This window comes from Apteryx rowi, unplaced genomic scaffold, assembly GCF_003343035.1.
Source record: "Apteryx rowi isolate R43461 unplaced genomic scaffold, aptRow1 scaffold_478, whole genome shotgun sequence".
NCBI classification, from domain to species: domain Eukaryota; kingdom Metazoa; phylum Chordata; class Aves; order Apterygiformes; family Apterygidae; genus Apteryx; species Apteryx rowi.
The window spans coordinates 293,860-314,793 of NW_020450736.1; the positions used below are offsets into that span (position 1 = coordinate 293,860).

At 46.8% G+C, this 20,934-nt stretch overlaps 2 protein-coding genes across 4 annotated transcripts; both read left to right on the top strand.

Moving 5' to 3' along the window:
* The first annotated feature begins 13 nt into the window (after positions 1–13).
* On the top strand, positions 14–3,731 carry LOC112972160. Its single transcript, XM_026078275.1, has 2 exons — positions 14–1,980; positions 2,580–3,731. Exon 2 carries the CDS (start codon positions 2,850–2,852, stop codon positions 3,729–3,731), a length of 882 nt encoding a protein of 293 aa, XP_025934060.1. The 5' UTR covers positions 14–1,980; positions 2,580–2,849.
* A 3,462-nt stretch (positions 3,732–7,193) lies between these two features.
* On the top strand, positions 7,194–20,546 carry LOC112972174 (UDP-glucuronosyltransferase 2A1-like). 3 transcript variants are annotated; one of them, XM_026078325.1, is made up of 8 exons: positions 7,194–8,480; positions 11,820–11,833; positions 13,464–14,089; positions 16,276–16,424; positions 17,736–17,867; positions 18,276–18,363; positions 19,135–19,354; positions 20,083–20,546. In XM_026078325.1, the coding sequence occupies exons 1-8, from the start codon at positions 7,752–7,754 to the stop codon at positions 20,357–20,359; spliced, it is 2,235 nt and encodes a 744-aa protein (XP_025934110.1). In that variant the 5' UTR covers positions 7,194–7,751; the 3' UTR covers positions 20,360–20,546. The 3 variants fall into 3 exon arrangements, with proteins under 3 accessions (XP_025934110.1, XP_025934109.1, XP_025934107.1); XM_026078324.1 differs by lacking the exons at positions 7,194–8,480; positions 11,820–11,833 and adding an exon at positions 10,515–11,137 and having other exon boundaries at positions 13,998–14,089; XM_026078322.1 differs by lacking the exons at positions 7,194–8,480; positions 11,820–11,833; positions 13,464–14,089 and adding an exon at positions 10,515–11,229.
* The last annotated feature ends 388 nt before the right edge of the window (positions 20,547–20,934 follow it).

Consider the following 20,934-nt stretch of genomic DNA (forward strand, 5'->3'; position numbering starts at 1 on the left):
CCCCAATATCGCCTCTTGGCATTAGCACTGCCCCAGCACCCGGTTGCATCTCTAATTTTCTCATGCAAGAGGCGGTTTTGCGAAAATGGAGTTTGCTGCCTGCATGGTCACTGATTGCCCAAGGAAACCTCCTGCCTGTGTAAAGGTTACTCCAGTGCTAGAAACCTGGCGGAGTCTCCCACAGTTAATATTGCACTTGCTGCGTGTCCACCTCCCCGGACGTGTCTGGGCGATGGCCTGTGCAAAGGCCATTTTGAAGAAGTAACACCAGCTTTTCAGATACCAGGCGTGTATTTCCGATTAAGCCAGGAGCCCCAAGTCCCACCTGTGGCGAGTGCTTGGGGGGCCCCTTGGTCTGTGAGCCCCCAAACACGTGCTGGCGCGGTGAAACTTCCAGCGCGCGACAAATAAAGGCAGTTTGCGGCCCCAGCAGGCGTCTCTCTGCAAGCTCCCCTCTTACCTCGGCATCACATCAGTGGGCATCAGAAAAGCCCCCGCTGAGGTCACACTTTGGGGCCAGGGTGTGGGGGGGAATGGTACACAGCACGGTTATGGCCACGCACTCCCCCCAGCTGCCGGGGCCATGGGGGAGAGGGGAGGTGAGGGGCCAGGGGCGCGCCGGCGGGGATAGAGACCCTTCCCTGCACTGGTGGCACTGGTTTCTCTGAGGGGAACCGCAGTCCTGGGGACAGGGATGGGCTGCCTGGCTGCCCCGGGGAAGGGCTGGGGGCCAGCTGTTCCCTGAGGGAGGAATAAAGCCAACAGCAAAAGGAGGATTTACTGATCGCTCTTGTGCTGTTCTGCTCCCAGGGACCTGGAAACTTGGCTTTTGCTGTGCCAGTCGCCCTGCGACTGAGTCTTCCATAAGGTACGCCTGGTTTCCCTTCAAGGGAAGCCCTCTCCTGCCCCAGTGTCCAAAGGTGAGGTCTGTCCAGCTGCAGAGGTTTGCTCAGTCCCCTTGACCTGTATCAGGGAATTTCCAAAGCAGTGCGTCCAAAAAAATGTGGATAAATGACACCAGGCAATGACGCAGCATATAAACATAGCCACGTGTGTGTGTAGGGAAATAAGCTTGATAAATCCAGGTTCTTTAAAAATAGCTATTTTCTTAATGTTGCAACTGCTTAAGAAAGCTGGAAGGAAGCTGCGAGTCTGATGGTCGTTTGCTAGCCTCACCTGCCTTTCTCTGCTCTCTTTTGTTTGATACCTGCGCCAGAAAGTAACTTGCCAGTGACTTGGAGGAAATATTCATTACTTGTAGGCACAAAGTGTCCCCGAGGATGCAACTTCTTTCTCAAAGGTGGATGAAATAGTCCAAGAGGTTGAAAATTTGACTAAGTTCACAGGGAGGTCTGCCTTCCTGAGGGGAATGCTCTGCAAAAGGTACTTGGCTCATACTGTAATTCCCATCGACTCCGAGTCCCCATATTGGTATCAGTGGGCCTCGTGGTGCCTGAACACATTCCTGGATTTGGCTTTGCAAGATTAACAGAAGTCCACACAATACATCTAAAAGGGGGGGAAAAAAAGCATATTTGACTTTGTGCTCCATTAACGGAGGCGAGCTGGAGCAGGAACCAGCATCAACAGCAACTACTAGCGTCATTAACACGGGTCAGACCTGCAGATGCTCGTCACCACAGGACAAGTGCAGTATCGCTCTCCTCCAGGATGACTTTTTGGCTGTGGAGTCCTCATGGCCCTGATTCGGGTGTAAGAGATGGGGCTGGGCAAAATCCAGGGAAGGAGTTTTATTGTAAGTCATAATAAAATAATTACAAATGTTTTTTGCTTCTCTCTCTGATATTAAAAGCTTCTCTGTGTTTTATAATGCATTTTTTGTGTATTTCTTAGTCACGCTAATTTATTACGTTGTTGACAACTACGCAGCAGGCTCTGAACCTCTGTCCCTTCTTATGTTGCAGTATAAACAAAGCCGAGCCAGAAGTGCCTAAAGAGGAGCCAGATGAAATAAGACAGGTAATTACAGACATGAGCAGAGAGACCTGAACTTCAGGTAGCTTCAGTCACATCTCCTTTCACATGGAATAGATGCCCCACAGAAAAGGAGCTCCTGGGCTGGACACGGCTGCTCCATGTCCGGTCGCTCTGTCCAAGTTATATCAGTATCATGATGTGTTTCTGCAGGAATTTCCCCCCACTGTTCCTGTCGGACACTGTTCTCCACTGATGCGAACTACTTGTTTCTATGTAATTTGTTCCAGGCACTTTCTTCCTTCCACTATGTTTCTTATATGTCTATTATTTGTTGCTGGTTTGGTTTAAAGCCAGGCTTTCTAAACCCCCCCACTTTGTTCCTTAGATGTGTTGTGTTTGTGTGGATGCACATGTAGATTCGGTCATGTTTCTGCTGCATCTGTGGTCTGTTTAGATGACACTTTAATGACACCTCTGGCAACTTTATAATACAGATATGGCTCCAGTAAAATGTAAAGGGGCATACAGCATGCGTCAAAACCCCCTTTTGCTCTCCAGTGTCAATAAGAACTGTTTTTTTTGTTTTTTTTTGTTTTTTTTTTGTTTTTTTTGTTTATATCTTTTTGTCCCTGGGCTCAAAGTGATCCCTGGGGGCTGTTTGCACTTTCCTGTTCCTAGTTGAAGAGCTGCAACATAACCAGCTAGGGGAGGCCAAAATGTTGTGCACCAAAGGTTTTGCATAGACGTAGGCTGCTAAGCCTCTGGGAAAGAAGCAAGGATTCAATTATAATGAGGCCGGAGGAGGTAGCTCAGAAGTAATTGTGTGCTTAAAAGCACAATCTAACAAATTTGAGCAGGATGAAGCTCCCTCGTAAACATACTTGTAAGACCAGCATCTTGAATCGTTTGATATGAAAGCGGAGACTATATTCCTGTTGCTTGTTGACGCCAAGGTGCAAGCAGCGTGCGTGGAAACCCTGGTGGTGGGCAGTTCCTCACCGCTATGCGTGGACGCCCAGGTGCAAACTTCCAGTCCCAAACTGAAGAAGACACCTCCTGCGCTCTCACTAGCGGTGGCTCAGGTGCAAACCTCAGCACTCGCAGTCACAGAAGAGGAAGGTGATCTTCCTTCGTATGTGGAGGCCGAGGTACAGACGTCCGAGCTGACGACATCGGAAGCAGAGGATATTCTTCCTTCTCCTTCACACAGCAAGGCTCATTTGGGCTCCTCCTGCCYGGAAACACCAGAGGCACAGGACACAGCAGCCCCCGCAGAAATCATGCCCACGCCTCCAGAGCTAACAGACGCCGAGACACAAACTTCTCATGCTGAAATACCTCTGGGGAAGAAACGGCGCTCCTCGCAATTACAGGTTGAGGCTCAAGTACAAACCTCCAGACTGGATTTTCCAGGAGCAGAGGAGGTGCCTCCATGTGCCTCTCAGACAGATGTGCAGAAACAATCCTCCATGCCCGAATTACCACAGAGTAAGGTGCCTCTCTCTGCGTCCCAGATGGAGCCTCAATGTGTCTCAGCAGAGGAAAAGCTGTCTGTGCCCTCCATGCATGCTGAAATACAAGAAAAAGAGGCGTCACAGGCAACACCAGCGAGGAAGCCATCTTGGACCACCCATGCTGAGGCCGAGGTGCAAACTTCACATATTGATATACCTCCGGGGAATAAATGGCGGGCGTTCCGTTTAGGTACCGAGGCCCAGATACAAACTTCGTACCCAAAACTGCCAGTGTCAAACAGCAAAACTTTGCCTCTGCAAGATACCCGGGTGGCTTAGGGCCTTGAGCATGCTGCATGCCAGAAGTAAGTAGAAAAAGTTATTTCTGCTGTTATTTCCCCCTGACAGAGCTGAGCTTTGCTTTGCTTCTGATTTTTTTTGACCAGAAAGCTAGCAGGAAGATAAGGCTTATGTACAATTGGTGGATTCAGTCAAAATTTAGCAGAAAACCCATTTTAGCATTAATTCCCTTATGGGGCTTATATATGAATAAATCACTACTTATGAATACTTTGCAACAGAAGAATAAATTAGTGCTTGGCATTGGGGGCGGAGGGAGCTTGTTCCCCAGTTCTGCGCTCCCAGTCACGCAGGGGACCCCTGCCCCAAGACAGCCTAGTCCTTGCCGACTCCTCCGTGGGCTAATTCAACGGCCGGGCCCAACAGCAAACTAACCTGCTAAAATAAGTGGTTGGTGAGCCAAACCGATGCAGCGAAAGGCCTGGCCTTGGGAAGGGAAACAAACCTTGCCCTGAAGCCTTTCTCATTTTGATTTTTTTTTTTTCCCTTGCAGAGTGGTAAAAGCCCCCATGCGAGCCACCCCAGTGCCTGTGTCAAGGTGTCCCTGCAGCATCAGAATGGCAATAAAAAGAATCCATAAAATCTTAAACTGAATCAATAAAAACAAGTGAAATATTATAAATGGAAGCTGCAGCATTTTTGTCCTAGAGTCGGAGTGCAGAAGGCTGAGATATCAAGACATAAATTTGCTGAGTAGGTGGGGTTATGACAGGGATGCCAGCGTGTTAACCTGTGCTGGCATTTTTCTATCACCCTTAGGGATAATGAGGAAGTAGGTGTTTTACTGGACATGAGTACATGCGCCTCTGCAAACATTTCTCCTTCCACTGCCACTTCTGTTTGTACTTGGGGATGAACCAATCTTATTATACACTCCAGGTTTCACCATCTGGACAGTTTCCCCAACAAAAATGATAGTCTTTTACAACTCAGAGTTTCATGTTAACCTTCAGTCCAGAAGTGGCTTTCCTGAAATAACTGAAAGGAAAACTGCAGAGCTGTTTTGCGTGCCTTGGGGCAAAAGCCTCTGTTTCCTACCCTGGTGCTGAACTTTTGAGGTGCTGGTTGTCACTGGAGTATTATGGAAATAATATAGAGGTGTCATGCACACTGTAGTCCTCATTCAGTGAAATGGTGATGATATCCACATGTGGCAAACACTAGTCTGTATTCCTTAACTTTCGCATAACTAGCCTTACCCTCAAAGAACCTGTAATCGTTAAAGTTGGAGGTTGTATCCATTTCCATAGCAATTCTTAGTAATGCTACACATATGAAATACAGCCACTTAACATCATCTGCAGTGCTCAGCCCTGCTTTACTCTTGTTTGTTGGATTTTGCCCCTTAATCCTCTCAAAATGTTTATCTTCTTTTTGCATTAAGAGTAACCTGAGTATCATCTTTATTAGCTAGCCATAGAGATAAGTAGAATATAACGCTCCAGTTCCACTAGTAAGAGCTCTTGTTTTCTACAGAGTAATTAGGTAATGATGGATTAGAAACAAAACCCTAAGAAATTCAGAGGAACCAGCAACTCTAAATCTCCCTAGGCTTGCCCTTGCAGGGAAACATCATGAGCTGTACCAATGCAATCCTATAGCAAAGTTCCCACCCGCCCTAGCCAATGATGTGACACGGCCTTTTGATACTTGTCAGAAGAGCTTTCCTGAAGTTTCCTATAGGACTTTCCCAAGTAAGCTCAAATAACCTGAAAAAAAGATATGAAACTAAATGCAAAGGTCTGTGGAGAGATCATACAGAAACTAATAGCATTAAGGCCTCATTGCTGTTGATATACTGGGGATATAATTGCCCCAAATTCTGAAAGTTTAGAAAGAGCCAAGCTGAATATTATGGGCAGAATTTTAAAAACATGGAGGCCTATCTATAGGTTCCTGCATTTCTACGTCTTTAAAACTGTGTCTTGATTTCCAGAATCGAGGGCCACACACTCAGCATTTACCAGCAAGGTCAATATATGGACTTTTGAAAAACTCTGCGCTTGAACCACAAGATTGTATTGGTTTCTGTGGATAGTTTGTAAGCAAGTCTATTATTTAACATCCAATTTTTTAAAGATCCTGTTTTCCTAGCTAGGATCCTAACAGGAGTGAAAGAAATGTTTTTAACCACTTAGCAGTCAGACACTGCATTCCTGAGTGGTAGCTACTGGATGCAAAGTCCTTCTGAGAATCTGGCTCTGTAATAATGTTATAATATTCCCTAGCACAGGAAAGATAATCTTGACTATTAAGTTACTGGAGCATAACAAAGCAAGGAATAATCCCCGAATATATGCCCCATTGTGATCAGCCCATATTGTATTACTTTCTCTGCATTGAAAAGCCCTATTCAGGGTGGAACTTATTTAAGTGCCTTCTGCCTGGTGCTGAACCTCACCAGAGCTGCCGAGGTGCATTAGGCGAGCAGCAATGGACAGGAGCAACCCGGCATAGCAAATTGCACCTTATTATCCAGAGCATGACGTTTTCACATCCCAGAAAGCTCCACTAGGTAAGAGCTTTTTTCTGCATGGCATTTGTCCCCCATAATGTGTTGAATTGATTGCACCGTTTTATGTGTGGGTTTTAGAGCGGTCTCGTTTTGATTGCTGGCGGTTATGACCTCCTGAGCTGGTTATTTCAGGACATAACGACTTACATTCAAGCAGCGAATTTTCAGACAAGAGCCATCCCAGAAGACGTGGCGTAGTACGATAAAAATCACTCAGCAGAGGCCAGGGAGTCAGGGCACAGGTCAGCTTGCCTGCAGAGAGACATCAAATGCCATTTGTGGCTGAGACACCCTGGCGGGGTTGGCAGATCCCCTCCAGGACATGCAGGAAGCCCTGTGCCCCCTCAGGTAGCCCCTGGGGGCTGGTTGGGCCCCACATGTGTGTTTGGACACCTGAACCCAGCCTACAGCCCCACAAAGTTGGTGTTGATGCACCCCAGACAGTAGCAACAAGCTCCCCACATTCAGCTGTGCAGGAGCAGGTGGAAACCACCTTTCACGTATCAGAGCAAAGTATACATTACTGTTATTGTTATATATTGGCATTATTATCACCRAGATGGAAGACATGCTTCCCTCTCTCAGCATGGAAAACATCAACACTTCTAACAAAATCTGACCCTGAAAAAGTATGGTATTTCCGAGTCTGCATGCTAGTGTCAGGCACTTAAATGTACCCTGTGGCCTCTCCTTCTCTGGCCTGTCTGGCACTGTTAGTCAACGCGAGGCAATGGGCACAAACTGAAACACAGACAATTCCATCTGAACATGAGGAAATACTTTTTCACTGTGAGGGTGACAGAGCACTGGAACAGGTTGCCCAGAGAGGTTGTGGAGTCTCCTTCTCTGGAGATATTCAAAACCCGCCTGGATGCAATCCTGTGCAATGTGCTCTAGGTGACCCTGCTTGAGCAGGGGGGTTGGACTAGATGATTGCCAGAGGTCCCTTCCAACCTCAGCGATTCTGTGATTCTGCGATTCTGTAGCAAGGCAGATGAATTATTTAGGTACCAGGGCTTGCATTTAGGGGGTCTCCCTTGCTGCTTCTGCCATGGTGAAGATGCACCAACTTGAATTAATGCTGAAGCCCAGAGAGGGGGTGGTTCTCAGCCAGGGCTGGAGCACAACTGCCGGTAACTCACATTATTTACCAACAGCATGTACTGGCAGGTCCACACAGCTACAGAAGGATGGAGGAGGCTTAATGATACCTATGGTATCGTTTGCCGCTGCTAGTTCTGTCACAGGGGTCCCTCTTTGCACCAAGGTCCTCCATCAAGTATCCTTTTCTGTCTTTTCAGTCCAGAGACTGAAGGTCTTCCAGGTCCATTACTCTGCTGTGGCTTTAAAAGGTCTCACTTGGGTGGCGGCAAAGACCTGCCTTTGCTGAGGGTGCTAGTAAAGCACCATCACATGCAACGCAGAGATTGAGCGCTCCTGGCTGGAAGAGAAAGCTCCCAGGCTGTCTAACCCTTAACGCTGCCATGGCCACAAAAACCCCGGGCTCAAAGAAATATCTCCAACTGCTAGCTTTTCTGGTGGCTTTTGTAGGGATGGCCTTCTGCGGGAACGTGTTGGTCTGGCCAACGGAAGCCAGCCACTGGCTAAACATCAAGATAGTTATACAGGAGCTGATCCGTCGTGGGCACGGCGTCACCATCCTGGTCTCGAATGCTTCACTTTTCATTAAACCCAGGGCTGAGGCTGTGGAAAAGTTTGAGGTCTATGGTGTGCCCTTCAAGAAAGACATAATTGAAAACCTGATCGAGGATATAGTAGCGCTGTGGCTGAACAACAGACCAACCACTTTGACTTTCTGGCAGTTTTATAAGGAGCTGGGAAAATTGTCCATAAACTGGAACCAGCTAAACAGGCAAATGTGCGATGCGGTGCTCACCAACCGAGAGCTGATGGCCCGGCTTCGGGGGGCCAACTATGACCTGCTGCTGTCAGACCCAGTGACCCTCTGTGGGGACCTCGTGGCTCTCAAGCTGGCAGTCCCCTTCGTGTACTCACTGCGCTTCACCCCAGCCTCAACCGTGGAGAGGCACTGCGGCAAGATCCCGGCCCCGCCATCCTACGCGCCCGCAGTCCTCTCCGAGCTCACCGACCGCATGTCCTTTGGCGAAAGAATAAAAAACATAGTGTCTTATCACTTGCAAGACTACGTTTTCCAGAGCTACTGGGGAGAATGGGATAAGTACTACAGCAAGGTCCTAGGTAAGCCTTCTGCTATTTCAGTTTCTCATTATATAGCCTCCCATGACTTGACTTACAGTCCTAGGAGCCAGAAGAAGGGCAGGGTGGCAAAATCAAGGGCTCAAAAATGAGACAGGACTAAAACGATATCTGAGGTCTGTAAACACGTGGCCAGCAAGTAGAAGATTTTCATTATTTCCCTTAGCGGAAAAGGGAGTGAGTAACCAGTGAAAGAGCCAGGCAGCCCAGGTCAAACCAAAAGGGGACCTTCTAGCACGAAACGGCAGGCTGCAGCTGTAGGCCAGAGGGATTACAGAGACCAAAAGAATAAATGCATTTACAAAGAAAGGAGAGCACTTCACTGGGAACCTGCTTCGGCCTAGCAGGGCAATTGTTACAGTCTTAAGCCATTAGCCACCAAGCTACCCACGTCAGGAATGTCTCCATGAATCACACTCACACACCTGGCAGGGCGCTGAGCTGGGTTAAGACAGGGATCAGTGGACAGCCCAGTTGCTGGGTTTATGGCATTCTCCATATTTTTCTCATAGTTCTGATGGGAAGGTTTAGATAACTCCCACACTGTATAGGGCTCTCAGCAAAGAGAGCTTGCCGTATATATTTCCCTCTCCAGGAACTGCTTGCAGAGAAAGCAGCAGGAACAGAGCCCTTTTCCAGTCCAGACCACTGTAACGAGGAGGGCTGGTGAATTAGAACCCAACCTTGACACTCTCAGCAGCAGTACTGAAATCCACTGCGGCTTTGTAATAGAGACCGCACTTATATCACCGGTCATTTAAAACCAATCCTCTGTGCACAAAACAAGCTGTACTTACACATACTCTCCACCCACAAGCAAACAGTGCAAGAAGCAAGTCATCATGTTCAAGCCTTTGTTCTGTTTTCAGCAAATATGCAGAAATATAGGTTTACCTAAGTATTATTGACTTGTGGCCAATGAGCTGTTTTAACTGAGCTTGCACCAACCCCGTAAGACAGAGCATTTCCAAGTCTCACGGGGTTCAATTCCCTGCAATTGCCTGTATGCCGCAGGACTTGACAAACACACCAAACTACTGTCACATCCACAGCAGAGCAGGTGTCTCAGCTTGGCTCCTGACAACCAGGCCTATACCATCGCCTGCGCTTTCATCCAGGGGGGCTGGGAAAGGATGCTCTGGACACTACTGAAGCAGAAGCAAAAGCCCTGCAGGACAGTCCGCTTTGGCAAACAATGAGCAACAGAGCTGGGCAGCAGCCCAGCGATGATTTTTTTGGCACAGTGAGAAGGGCTTACATTGTTTCTTAATTGCAGATCAGAAATGTGCAAGAATAAAACCATTAAGTAGATCTTCTGGTTCCACTTCTGGTGTATTATTGGCACCTAGTGGCATGCAGAACAGTTTGCACTATCACATGCTGGCTCTGGCACGCTCTGGAGGAGGCAAGTTTATGTGGAGACAGCCTTATTCAGACACTGAGTTCCTCGCTTTCCCACCCAGTTTCACCCACTTTGAGACCCAAACTTTCTAGTTGCAATCCTGAATCACCACATCAAGTGTGTTAAAAATGGGGGCATTATAAAGCAAAATGGTGCCCACAGAGCAGATGGATGTCTTTGCTGGGTACTCAGATGCTGTCTGAATAGCAAAATGGACGAAAAATTCACCCCTTCTTACAAAAAATAATGCAGAGAGGCTGCAGTTAGAAAATTGCTCCATGCCCACAGGTAGGCATGAGCCCTGAGTTGGGCAGGAGGGGACAGGCTGAGCCTGGCCAGCAGGACAGAGGACAGGAGAGCCTGCCCACGGGGCCCACGGCTCTCCCCACTGCCTGAGAGGAAGCACCACATCCAGTTTCACCAAGCCATTTGCCACCAGATGTCACCTCTCCAGGGAAAATGTTATCCAGGACGGGATTTTGCTCTAGCTACCTTGGCTCCTTGCCCATCAGGGCAAGGCAGTGTCACTTGGGACCCGCCTGGCCTGGCCTGCCTCGCTGCTTGTGGCAAAGGAGGGCCACGGGCACGGAATCGCATAAGGCATGCCATGGCCGGGAAGGAGGTGGCGGTGCTGTGGCTGCTGGCAGTGTTGGGCTGTGGGTCTGGTGGGAAGGTGTTGGTCTGGCCCGCCGACAACAGCCACTGGCTCAACATGGACTATATCCTCCAGCAGCTCGTGGCCAGGGGCCACGAGGTGACCGTGCTGTTGCCTTCATGCTTCCTCATCCTCGATCCCAGCCAGCCCTCGCCTTTCCAGTTTGAGGTGGTTGAGGTGCCGATCAGCAAGAAGGAGATGGCCACCTTGCTGGAAGAAGCTTTCTATTTTTGGATTTACGAGCAGAATGAGCTGCCCATCTGGGAAGCATTTTATAAGATGGGTCAGCTGATGATCAAGATGAGGTCCACAAACAAAATCATTTGCAACGAAGTCCTGACAAACAAGGTGCTGCTGGAGAGGCTGAGGGCATCTGCCTTTGATGTCTTTCTGTCGGATCCCCTAATGCCAGGCGGGGAGCTGTTTGCAGAGAAGCTGGGCATCCCCTTCGTGTACACCTTCCGCTTCTCCATCGGCAACACAGTGGAGCGGCTCTGCGGCGGGCTCCCGGCCCCTCCTTCCTACGTGCCAGCCATCCTAAGCCGCCAGACCGACAGCTTGTCCTTCATGGAGAGGCTACAAAACATCATCTTTTATGCTGCTATGGATATCCTGTATCACCACGCTCTCTGGGGAGAATGGGATCAATACTACAGCGATGTTTTAGGTAAGGTCGCTCTTACTTTCAGAGATTGCATCTGCTGTACACATAAGACTATGTACCCAGAGCCTGGTGGTTAGGGTACAAATTGGGAGCAAAGCAATCCTGAACTCCTTTTCCTCCTCCAAAATCCCTGTGTCATGCTGAGCAAGCCAAATCAGTACAAACCCTACCTGTCTCCAGCTACACTGACACAGCTAATGCCCTACAGACAATTTCAGGCTAGGAAAAACAGTGCCAATGCCACTTAAAAGAAAACACAGCAGTCACATACATACATCAGGCACGGCTGACACCAAAACCAATAAAATAGTACCAATAAAATAGTTAAAGACAGAGATAAAAGGCTTCCAGTGGAGGTGGCTCTGCCTTTTTTTTAAGGGTTTTATGGAGATGGTAGAAGATGTTTGGTTTAGTTAATTAGGAGGGGTTTTTGTTAACGGCAATTACAGGTCTACAACTGAGGTTTTGTTTTAGGGAGTTGTTACTAGTACTAAAAAGAAACAGGGCCAGCATGCCCTTCGAGGGTTAACTTCTGTGGGGATAAAGGTAGTAGTACTTCAATACGATGCCTTAAGGGTTTTTATTGTTCTCAGGCCTGTGATGGGGTGTGATTTTGCTGAGAGAGCTAAGTTGGCAGAAAGCCCTACTACAGGAGCACCTAACTGTATTTACGTGTGCTGCTTATTGTGCTTGGCACAGGTTAGAATGCACTGTGCTGGCAGAAGCACGGTTTGTTGATTTTATGCAGCATCGGCCACAGGGCTGCTGGGATTGTGGGCTGCACTGGCAAACCGCAGAGCCCGCAGTAGAAATGTCAGCCTGCATTTTACACTGCAGTTGCTGAGACTGGGCCCTTCCACTGATGCTCCTGAGGCAGAGAAGGGAAACGAGAGAATTATTATCAGTCCTACTGTGGCATTAAATTCCCCGTCTCTGTGTCAGAGAGCTCAGAGGGTGACTGGAACAGGAAAGCCCCATGTGCATTTGGACAGGTGATTTTTTTTTTTTTTCCCCTGTTGCACTGCCATAGCATCTTCCTAAAACCAAGTGCTTTCTAAATTACCTTTTCCTCTTGATTTTGAAGTCTCAGGAAGAAAGCTGAACTGCTGTGCTCCTGGAGGCTTGGTTCTCAAACAGGGGCACTGTTCCCAGCTGTGTGGGTAAGATCTGAGTGGCGATGCCCAGCTTCTGGCTAGCTTTCCTCTTAGCAGTAAGATGCGAGCTCTGGTGGTGAAGCTGCATGCACAAAGCCTGCCTTGTTAGCTGTGTTAGCCTGGCTGCCCTCCACCCTGGCTGAGGCATGCTGTCATTCTGACTGTATCCAGTGATGAAGGAGGAGTGGAAGGAAGGGCCAAGCTGTCCCACGAAAATGAGGCAATGTCCCAGACCCTGCCATTCATGTGTGCCTCTCCTCTTCCTCCTTGGAAGAGCAAACCCTGTGGTAGTGCCAGGTAGCCCAGAGCCCGCCACGCTCATCTCCTCCTGCTTCTTTCCCAAGAAGGCCTGATGCTGGCATGACCTTCCAGCCATGGGCAGTGTTGTGTGTCCCCGACATCTGGTTACAGAGAGGACTAGAGCACATTGTGGGCTAGTTGTCAATCACTGCAGGACATTTTGTTGACGCTTAGTAAACAAGGAGATAAAGATTGTTACTGGCTTTACAGGTAACTTGGTTTTCACAGGGCAAAGGAGCAAACCTAGGATGTAGTCAAGTGATAGGACTGGGCTGCCAAAAAGGGCCCGTGGGCTCCTCACGTGCCTTCCCCAGCCTGAGTTCCTGCTTGGCATGGGAACACATAGCTTCACCTTGAAGACACATTATCAGGGCAACCAGCTCTTTGAAGAGCTCAAAAGTGCTTCTGGTCCTCACATGCTGGAAGGTGCACTTTGTGGAGAGCAGAAATGGAAACTGCCTTAATTTCCGGAGGTTGGCTGTGGCTCTGGAGGAGACTCCAGAACAGGATTTGCTGCTTGCCCAGYCTTCCCATGAGTGGTGCTTTTAGTCCTGACATGCCCTCTTTCCAAAGTTGACAGCAAGTGGATCTCATTTTTATTGGCTGGCCCTAGAGATATTTACAAGCCAGAACAGTGCGACTGCTTCCAGCTCAGTCAGACCGGAGTTGTAAATGGTCAGCCAGGATGATGGGGCAAAGGTTCCTCTGGCTGCTCTGGGCCTACACATGCTGTTGGAGTCCTGGCTTTTGTGGAAAGGTGGTGGTCTGGCCCACTGATGCAAGTCACTGGATCAACTTGAAAGTGCTGCTGGAAGAGCTCGTTCTCCGGGGTCATGAGGTGACTGTGCTGGTGCCCTCCATCAATATGCTCATTGACTACCGAGACACCTCCTCCCCCTTTACTTTTGAGGTCCTGCAAGTGCCTTTTACCCAGGAAACCCTGGATACCATCATGGAGGACTTCCTGAATACCTGGGTGAATGAGTTCACCAACCTGTCCTCCTGGGAGGTCTTGTGGAAGATGAAAAAGGACCTGGAGGTCTTTGCCAACATGTCAAAGATGACCTGTGACACCTTGGTGCTGAACCCGCAACTGATGGCGAAGCTGCAGCAGGCCAAGTTTGATATTCTGATTGCCGATCCTCTGTACATAGGGGGTGAGCTTGTAGCAGAAATCCTGGCAATCCCTTTCATCTACAGCTTCCGCTTCTCTATCGCGAACACGGCAGAGCGGTTGTGTGGCAGGCTGCCGTCCCCACCTTCTTATGTGCCTGCCAGTATGGGGAGACTGATGGACCGGATGCACTTCATGGAGAGACTGCGGAACTTCCTCTTCTACCTTTACACCGACTATTTTTACTTAGAGTTTTGGCGAGACAAGTGGGATGAGTACTACAGTGATGTCTTAGGTAAGATAGCTGTCGCATGGTTTCTTCTTTTGCATAGGCTGTGCCTTTTGAATGTTTTGGGAACCCAAACAGTTCTGGTTCCGTATTTGAAAGCTTAATGAAAGCCAAACTTGAGTTCTGAATCTAGTCCTTACTCACAACTGTTGCATTCATTTGTTGTCAGACAGATACCTGATTTCTTTTTTTTTTTTTTAGCAACATTTTAAGCAGAGTCCTATTTCCATGCCAAATCTAAAAATTCATTTTAGCAGTCTTCGCACGCAGTGGTGTGCTGTTACCCTACGTTCTGAATTGCAGCCAGCAGAGGTGATAATACTCCTGTTTCCCTCACATGGAGGTTTTGCCTTCCCTTTTATGGTTGGTCTAGTCTCTCAGACACCAGTGCAGTTTTCTTCGAGTTCCTCTTGAGGGTCTCTAGTTTATAGTTTGAATTTTTGTCAGTGATGCTACTGTTGGTGTGCTCTTCCAGTGAACTGGATGCCTGTTCTGGTGCCTCTAGAGGAGTTTTAGAGGCCAGTTGTCATCTCCTAATTTTGAGGACAGGCACTTCTATAATTGACGGGGGAGCAGATAAAGGCTGGAGGGCAAATTCATTCCTTAGATAACTCAGTGTAAGTCACTGGAAATAGCGTAGGGATAACTCAGTTCCCATGTCGTCAGTGGAGCTGACTGGGAACACTGGCTGTCTTTGGACAACTGAAAAGCACAAAATGCACCCTTCATTTATGTGTTGCATCAGAAGGTACCATCTTGGGTCCCTGTTTGGGACAGGATGCTAAGCATGAGTTTTTTGTCTTCTCCAAGAATAAAGGCTAAGAACTGTCACCTTTCCCCTTCCTGTATCATCCACAGTTTGAAATACAGAGTTTCCTTAAAGTATATGCCTGAAATTTTTCTTTTAACCTAGTACAGCTCAGGCCTGATTCCAAGTCTATTAGAAAGAGGCCTTCTTTTAGTTCAACAGACTTTGAATCTTGTACAGAGTATCAGCATTTAGGCAGATAACAAATGAATTGCAAACACAAGGGTGTCTGTTCTGTTGCCCTCCAATCCCTCCCTGTATTTCCGAGAACTCTTCCCTGTGCTTTCCAAACCAGTCCCTTTTTCCTGTATTGAATTTTTCTACTGCACAAGACTTGATTCCTTTACAACATGGTGTAGAGATCAACACCTTTATGTCACTCTGACTGTTATGCAGGCTTTACTTCAATTATAAGTAATTTTCACTCTAGTAACTTTATAACTGAACAATCACCCTCCACATTTTTTAAAAAAGATTCCTAGCATAATCTGTAATGCTGATCAGGTAGTATCCAAAGATGTCCTACAGGTAATTTTTCTCTTGCTGCTTATGTTGCTTGATTACCGTTTGCTTTGGACTGGCTTTGGACAATCATTAACATTTCTAATCTTTTTATTCCCTTGTTCCACACAGTGGGACAATCCTGCAGAGACAACATTCAAAGTGTACCTGAGAACACACATTTTTCCAAATGGAAGCTATAGAACAGTTTTTCCCATTGGATTCTTTTTCCTCTAGATGTATTTCTTAGAAACATTGATTTGCATAAAATTATGTTCACAGAACCAATGGTTTTGGCCAAATTTTCTCAAGATGTGTCAGCAGGAGCTTTATGCTGGTCTCCAAGAGAACCAGCGCTGGCTGTACTTGCCTTACATTGCAGTTTGAGCAGCCACTGACTGAGTCAGCATTYGAAAAAATGTAGGAGAGCTTCGCTAAAACTTTCCTCCTCCCCAATGGCTGATCAACACTTTGTGATTCACTTCTTTTTATTCGGCCCTAAATTTTCTATGATTACTCTGTTGCCCAAAGTGGGTTTTTACCGCAAGTACAGGTAACAAAGTCTTTCAACAGTACAAGAGCCAGATTCTTACCACAGGAACTAAATGCTTCCTACATACTCAGATACTGCTCTAAAACCATCCTAAAGGTTTTACATTGTTTTAAAAATGCTATTGCCTCATGCATGACAATCTGTCAAGGCCAAACAGGAGCTGGGGCTAGGAATAGGTTTGGATTTGTCCACATTTTAATTTCGTGCTTGACTTGATAGATCACACTAACAGGGAGTGCCAGAAGACAAAGGTAAGGCTTATACTTTGCAATCTACAGCAAACAAGACTCCTCCCGCGCGTGCTGTAAACGCCTTGTTCTTTGCCCTTAGGAAGGCCCACGACCCTGTGTGAGACGATGGGGAAAGCAGAGATGTGGTTAATAAGAACATACTGGGATTTTGAATTCCCGCGCCCTTTCTTGCCTAACTTTGAGTTTGTTGGAGGACTCCACTGCCAGCCTGCAAAGCCATTACCAAAGGTATCCTGACTTTGTTCTGCTACTGGTTTATCTGCCCAGCAGAACAAGAGTTGTTTCTCTCCCTTATTGGCCATGCAAGCAATGTCCTAAGAATGCTCATGCTTAAGGAAGATGCTCTGCTGCAGGTGGGGTGCACGGAGCTATGCAGCAACCTGCCCAGACTTGTACAAGCTGAGGGTTGGGTTTACAGCCTGTGCTGTGAAAAGGCAATAGTGGAAGACAGCAGAGCGAATCAGGTGCTCATTTGAGGAAAAACATGAGCTATATCAGAGTGCTGAAGTGTAAGATTTAGTTCCAGGATACAGAATTGCAACCCATGAAAACACTGAAATACATTAGGCAAAAAGGCACTCTCACAAGTGAATTCACTGGACAAAATGGAGCAAAGACTTGCAGAAAGACACTAGTGCTAAACACTTCTATTGGAGCTTAGTGTAAGACATCTTAAAGGGAGTAAATTACTCAGCATCTGTAGCCTATGCTCTGCTGTGACTGGCTACGTTCAGGTGGGATTTGAAACTCCTAGATACTGATGATAACATGACAAGCTCTGGTCTAGATTACCACCCTCTCCATGTCCTGGCATGGTAGGAACCTTAGAGGAGGTAGGATATTTCTGGTGCAAGCAGTCTACTGATAAAACCTGTAGTTCATTCGTCTTCCTTTTCCTTTGTACCAGGGGCTGGGGTGGGAGAAAAGGATAGCCATTGCCTTTTGGATGYTATTGCTCCATTTCACATGACACTAGCTAAAAGAAGGAATAGGAAGATTGTTTGGTCTGACCTGTATACAGCCTTTTTAGCAACACATGCTGCATTGCCAGGAATACAGAATTGACTAACAAAGTTATGGCAGCGACTTGACAACTATCTAGTCAGGATGCTGCGAAATCTGTTGCCAGCGCTGTCTTTGCACAGAGCTGTGAAATGCAAAGTTCTTGTTCCAGCAAAATCCAGACCCATGACAATGTACTATGATAGAGTGTCGCAGTGTATGGCCTTCTCACTCCAGTCACCACGATCCATTCCTGCTGCTCATGCTCTGAAAGAAATGTGTCCTGAAACTATCCAACTTGCTTCTAAAGAGACAAGGCTTCCATCTTAATGCTCATCTTAATGCTCATCCTGCTCTTTCCTGGGGAGAAACTGCTTTGTATAGGGCCAGGTATATCTTTGTAACAGCCTGCTCTCAGTGGAGGTACTCATACACCATCATCTTCTCCTTGATAAACTAAATAGATCGTGCTCTATTTACAGAAGTCTGTGTAATCTGCACTGCATATTTGCTTAGCATGCTTTCTGCCTCTCCTAGGAAATGGAAGAATTTGTTCAGAGCTCAGGAGAACATGGCATCGTGGTGTTTTCTCTTGGATCGATGGTCTATAACCTAACTGATGAAAAAAGTAATATAATTGCTGGTGCCCTCAGCCAGCTTCCACAAAAGGTGAATTTCTTCTCAGTCTAAAACATAACCTGTCTCATTTTTTTGTCAATTTGTTGCATTCAGCAAGCCCTTTACAGTTTGACAGGCCTGCATTTTTCATCTGCAGTTCTGCTGGCTGTTCTCTCCAGGAAGCTGAGCTTTGCAGAGAGGCAGATTGCTGAGTCACCTCACATAGTGTTCTCCCCTTTCTGAACCAAAGCACGTGGAGGTGTGTCCACAGGCCACAATATAAAAATTGCTCTAATTAGAAAGTACATAATAACCAACCAATAAGTTAAACTGGAGCAAAAGTTATTTGAATCACTGGGAAACCATGTATCCCTTTGAGATAAGGACCCACACTAGGTGGGATAAGACGGAAGAGCCTGTAAAATGCAGTATGTTTATTTTAATGTTCCTTTGTTCAAGGTTCTCTGGCGGTACAAAGGAAGAAAACCAGAAACTCTGGGCTCCAACACCAGGATTTATGACTGGATACCTCAAAATGATCTGCTTGGTGAGACTGGTTTTATCTGAGTTGGGTTTAGTCCTTGGAAAAACAGTTTCCTTGTTCTTCCACCAAAACCAAAAGAGCATGGCTTATTCATGCAAACGAGCCACTTAACACTTGCTGCTACAATGAGTTCTGTACCTTAAGCAGCCGAGGTTTGCTCTTCTAGCCTTAATTTCCTAGTGCAAAGGCTACTTTTGACCTTAAGGTGACTAGCTTTACAAGAACCATGGAAGATAGAGCCAGACTGTAAAGGGAGTAAGGAGGGATGGCTCAAGAAGGCAGCAACCTGATACTAGTTATAAAGAAGGGTCTTTAAAGCAAAAACCCCTGTTTTACAGAGTATGGAGGCCTTCATCTGGAAAGGCTAAGAACCACCTGTAAGCAAGGGTAAATATCAAACCAGGAAGGCACTCCAGAGCTCGATTTGGCCTCTGCAGCTTCTCTCCTGGGCTCATCCTTCAAAGGCTGTGGCAGGGGTAGTTGTGAACCTGCAGCTCAGAGATTTGAGATCATAGGAAAATTAGAACAATTGCAAAAGATGACAGAATGGCTGGAGTAATAAAAATGGGCTGGAAGAACACCCCAACTCACTCATTGCATTCAAACATGAACACAGGGAAGCTAAGCAGTGCGCAAGCTCTGATGCCGATCCAGCAGTCAGGGCTGTACCCTTCTCTAGCAGCATGTTTGCCCTGGTGGTTTGCAGTGCTCTTGTCCCAGTGAATATAGTCTGCATCAGTTGCTGTTACATGCTTCTCTCCTTCCCTGTTCCAGGCCATCCTTTGACTAAGGCCTTCATTACTCATGGTGGGACCAATGGGATCTATGAAGCTATCTACCATGGGGTCCCTTTGGTCGGGATTCCCATGTTCGCTGACCAGCATGACAACATCGCTCACATGAGGGCAAAGGGAGCTGCAGTTGAGCTGGATTTTGGCACACTGAAGACACACGACCTAGTTGATGCAGTGAATACAGTCATTAGCAATTCCACGTGAGTTTTGTTCCTGCCTAATAGTAGGATCCGGTTATTAAAAACTTGGCTTGTTGATGTGAGAAGTTCTGCTGGCTCTTCTGGGAGCCCAAAGTACCAACAAGCTGGAACTGGATGGCTTTCAAACAAAACAGATGGTCTTTATATTAGGCATCTCTATTTTCTGCAAATCAGCATCTCTTAGAAAAGAAAGATCAGTAATTCCATTTTCTTGATACTGTATTTTTCTGATCCCTTTAAGAAAGATAGGTCTGCGAAAGCCCACAGCAGCTCCTGAGACAGTTTTCTGCTTTCTTCCTTGTTCATGGCTACTATAGTCTTGGGAGGCTGTGGGTGACAATGCTAGTCATCTATGGTTTCTTTACCTGGAGTCACCACTATTCTATTTTCTTACCCTTGAGTGACCAATATCCTTAGGACAGTGGTTACTGAAGCTACATTACACCAGAACGGAAAATGCCGCAAACGTTTCTTTTTTTTTGGTTGTTTGAAGCAATAACTGAAATAATTTTCCACTGCAAAAGACTTGCTTTCTCTGTTACAGTTCATAATCCAACTTTATGCAAATAGGAGCAAATTAGGCTAGTTTCAAATATATTTAAACAACACTGATGGAAGTAAAGGCAAGATGTTCTGTCTTTTAGCAGTTCCTCCACAGGACAGCCAGCTGAGGAATGGGCTCTCAGAAAGCAGTGACAAATATCTGTGTTTTCTTCTTTTTTCCCCAGCTACAAGGAAAATGCTCTGAGGTTATCCAGGATTCATCATGACCAGCCGATGAAGCCTCTGGACAGAGCTGTCTTCTGGATTGAATTTGTCATGCGTCACAAAGGAGCAAAGCACTTGAGACCAGCTTCTCACCATCTCACCTGGTATCAGTACCACTGCCTGGATGTTCTGGCATTCTTGTTCACCTGTGCAGCCATTGCTGTCTTCATTCTTGTCAAATGCTGTTTATTCTGCTGCAACAAATGCGGCAGAATCACAAAGAAGAAGAAAGAATAAATGTGCTGTTCCCATCAGCAATCCTTGTAGGCTGATTCAGCAAGGCATTTATGCACGTTCCTCAGTGAATAGAATTATTAGGATATGTTTTATGCCGGACATATCAAGAAGTACCTTTTGGAAGGGATGTGTTAAAAAGCAGTTCTGCAGCAGAGCTGCTTGCTTAGCCAGTCTGTTGCTTACAGTAAATTCCCTCTGGCCCAAATAAGATTGAATTATAGCTGCTTAATCCCTTGGAACTGCGTCAGCTGATTACACAGAGTTCCTAGAATGGTAATTGCTGCTCTGAATTTTCAAATGAATTGTGGTATGCTTCAGAAATACAGTCTTCCTGGGTGTTCTGCTGTGGTCCCTGAATCTAGGACTAGTCTCCTAACTAACTCCTTCCTTCTCTGCATCATCCACACTTAACGATTCAGAACCAAAATGTCTCTTGTCAGACTATCTCCCTCAAGGTCGGACAACAAAGCTAAGGCCATAGGCTCCTTAAAAGTGCTCACTGGAAAGGCTAGGGTCATGAGAAATTGGGACTGTTGCTGGATGGTGAGGTCTGTATCACTGTTTTGCAAAAGCAC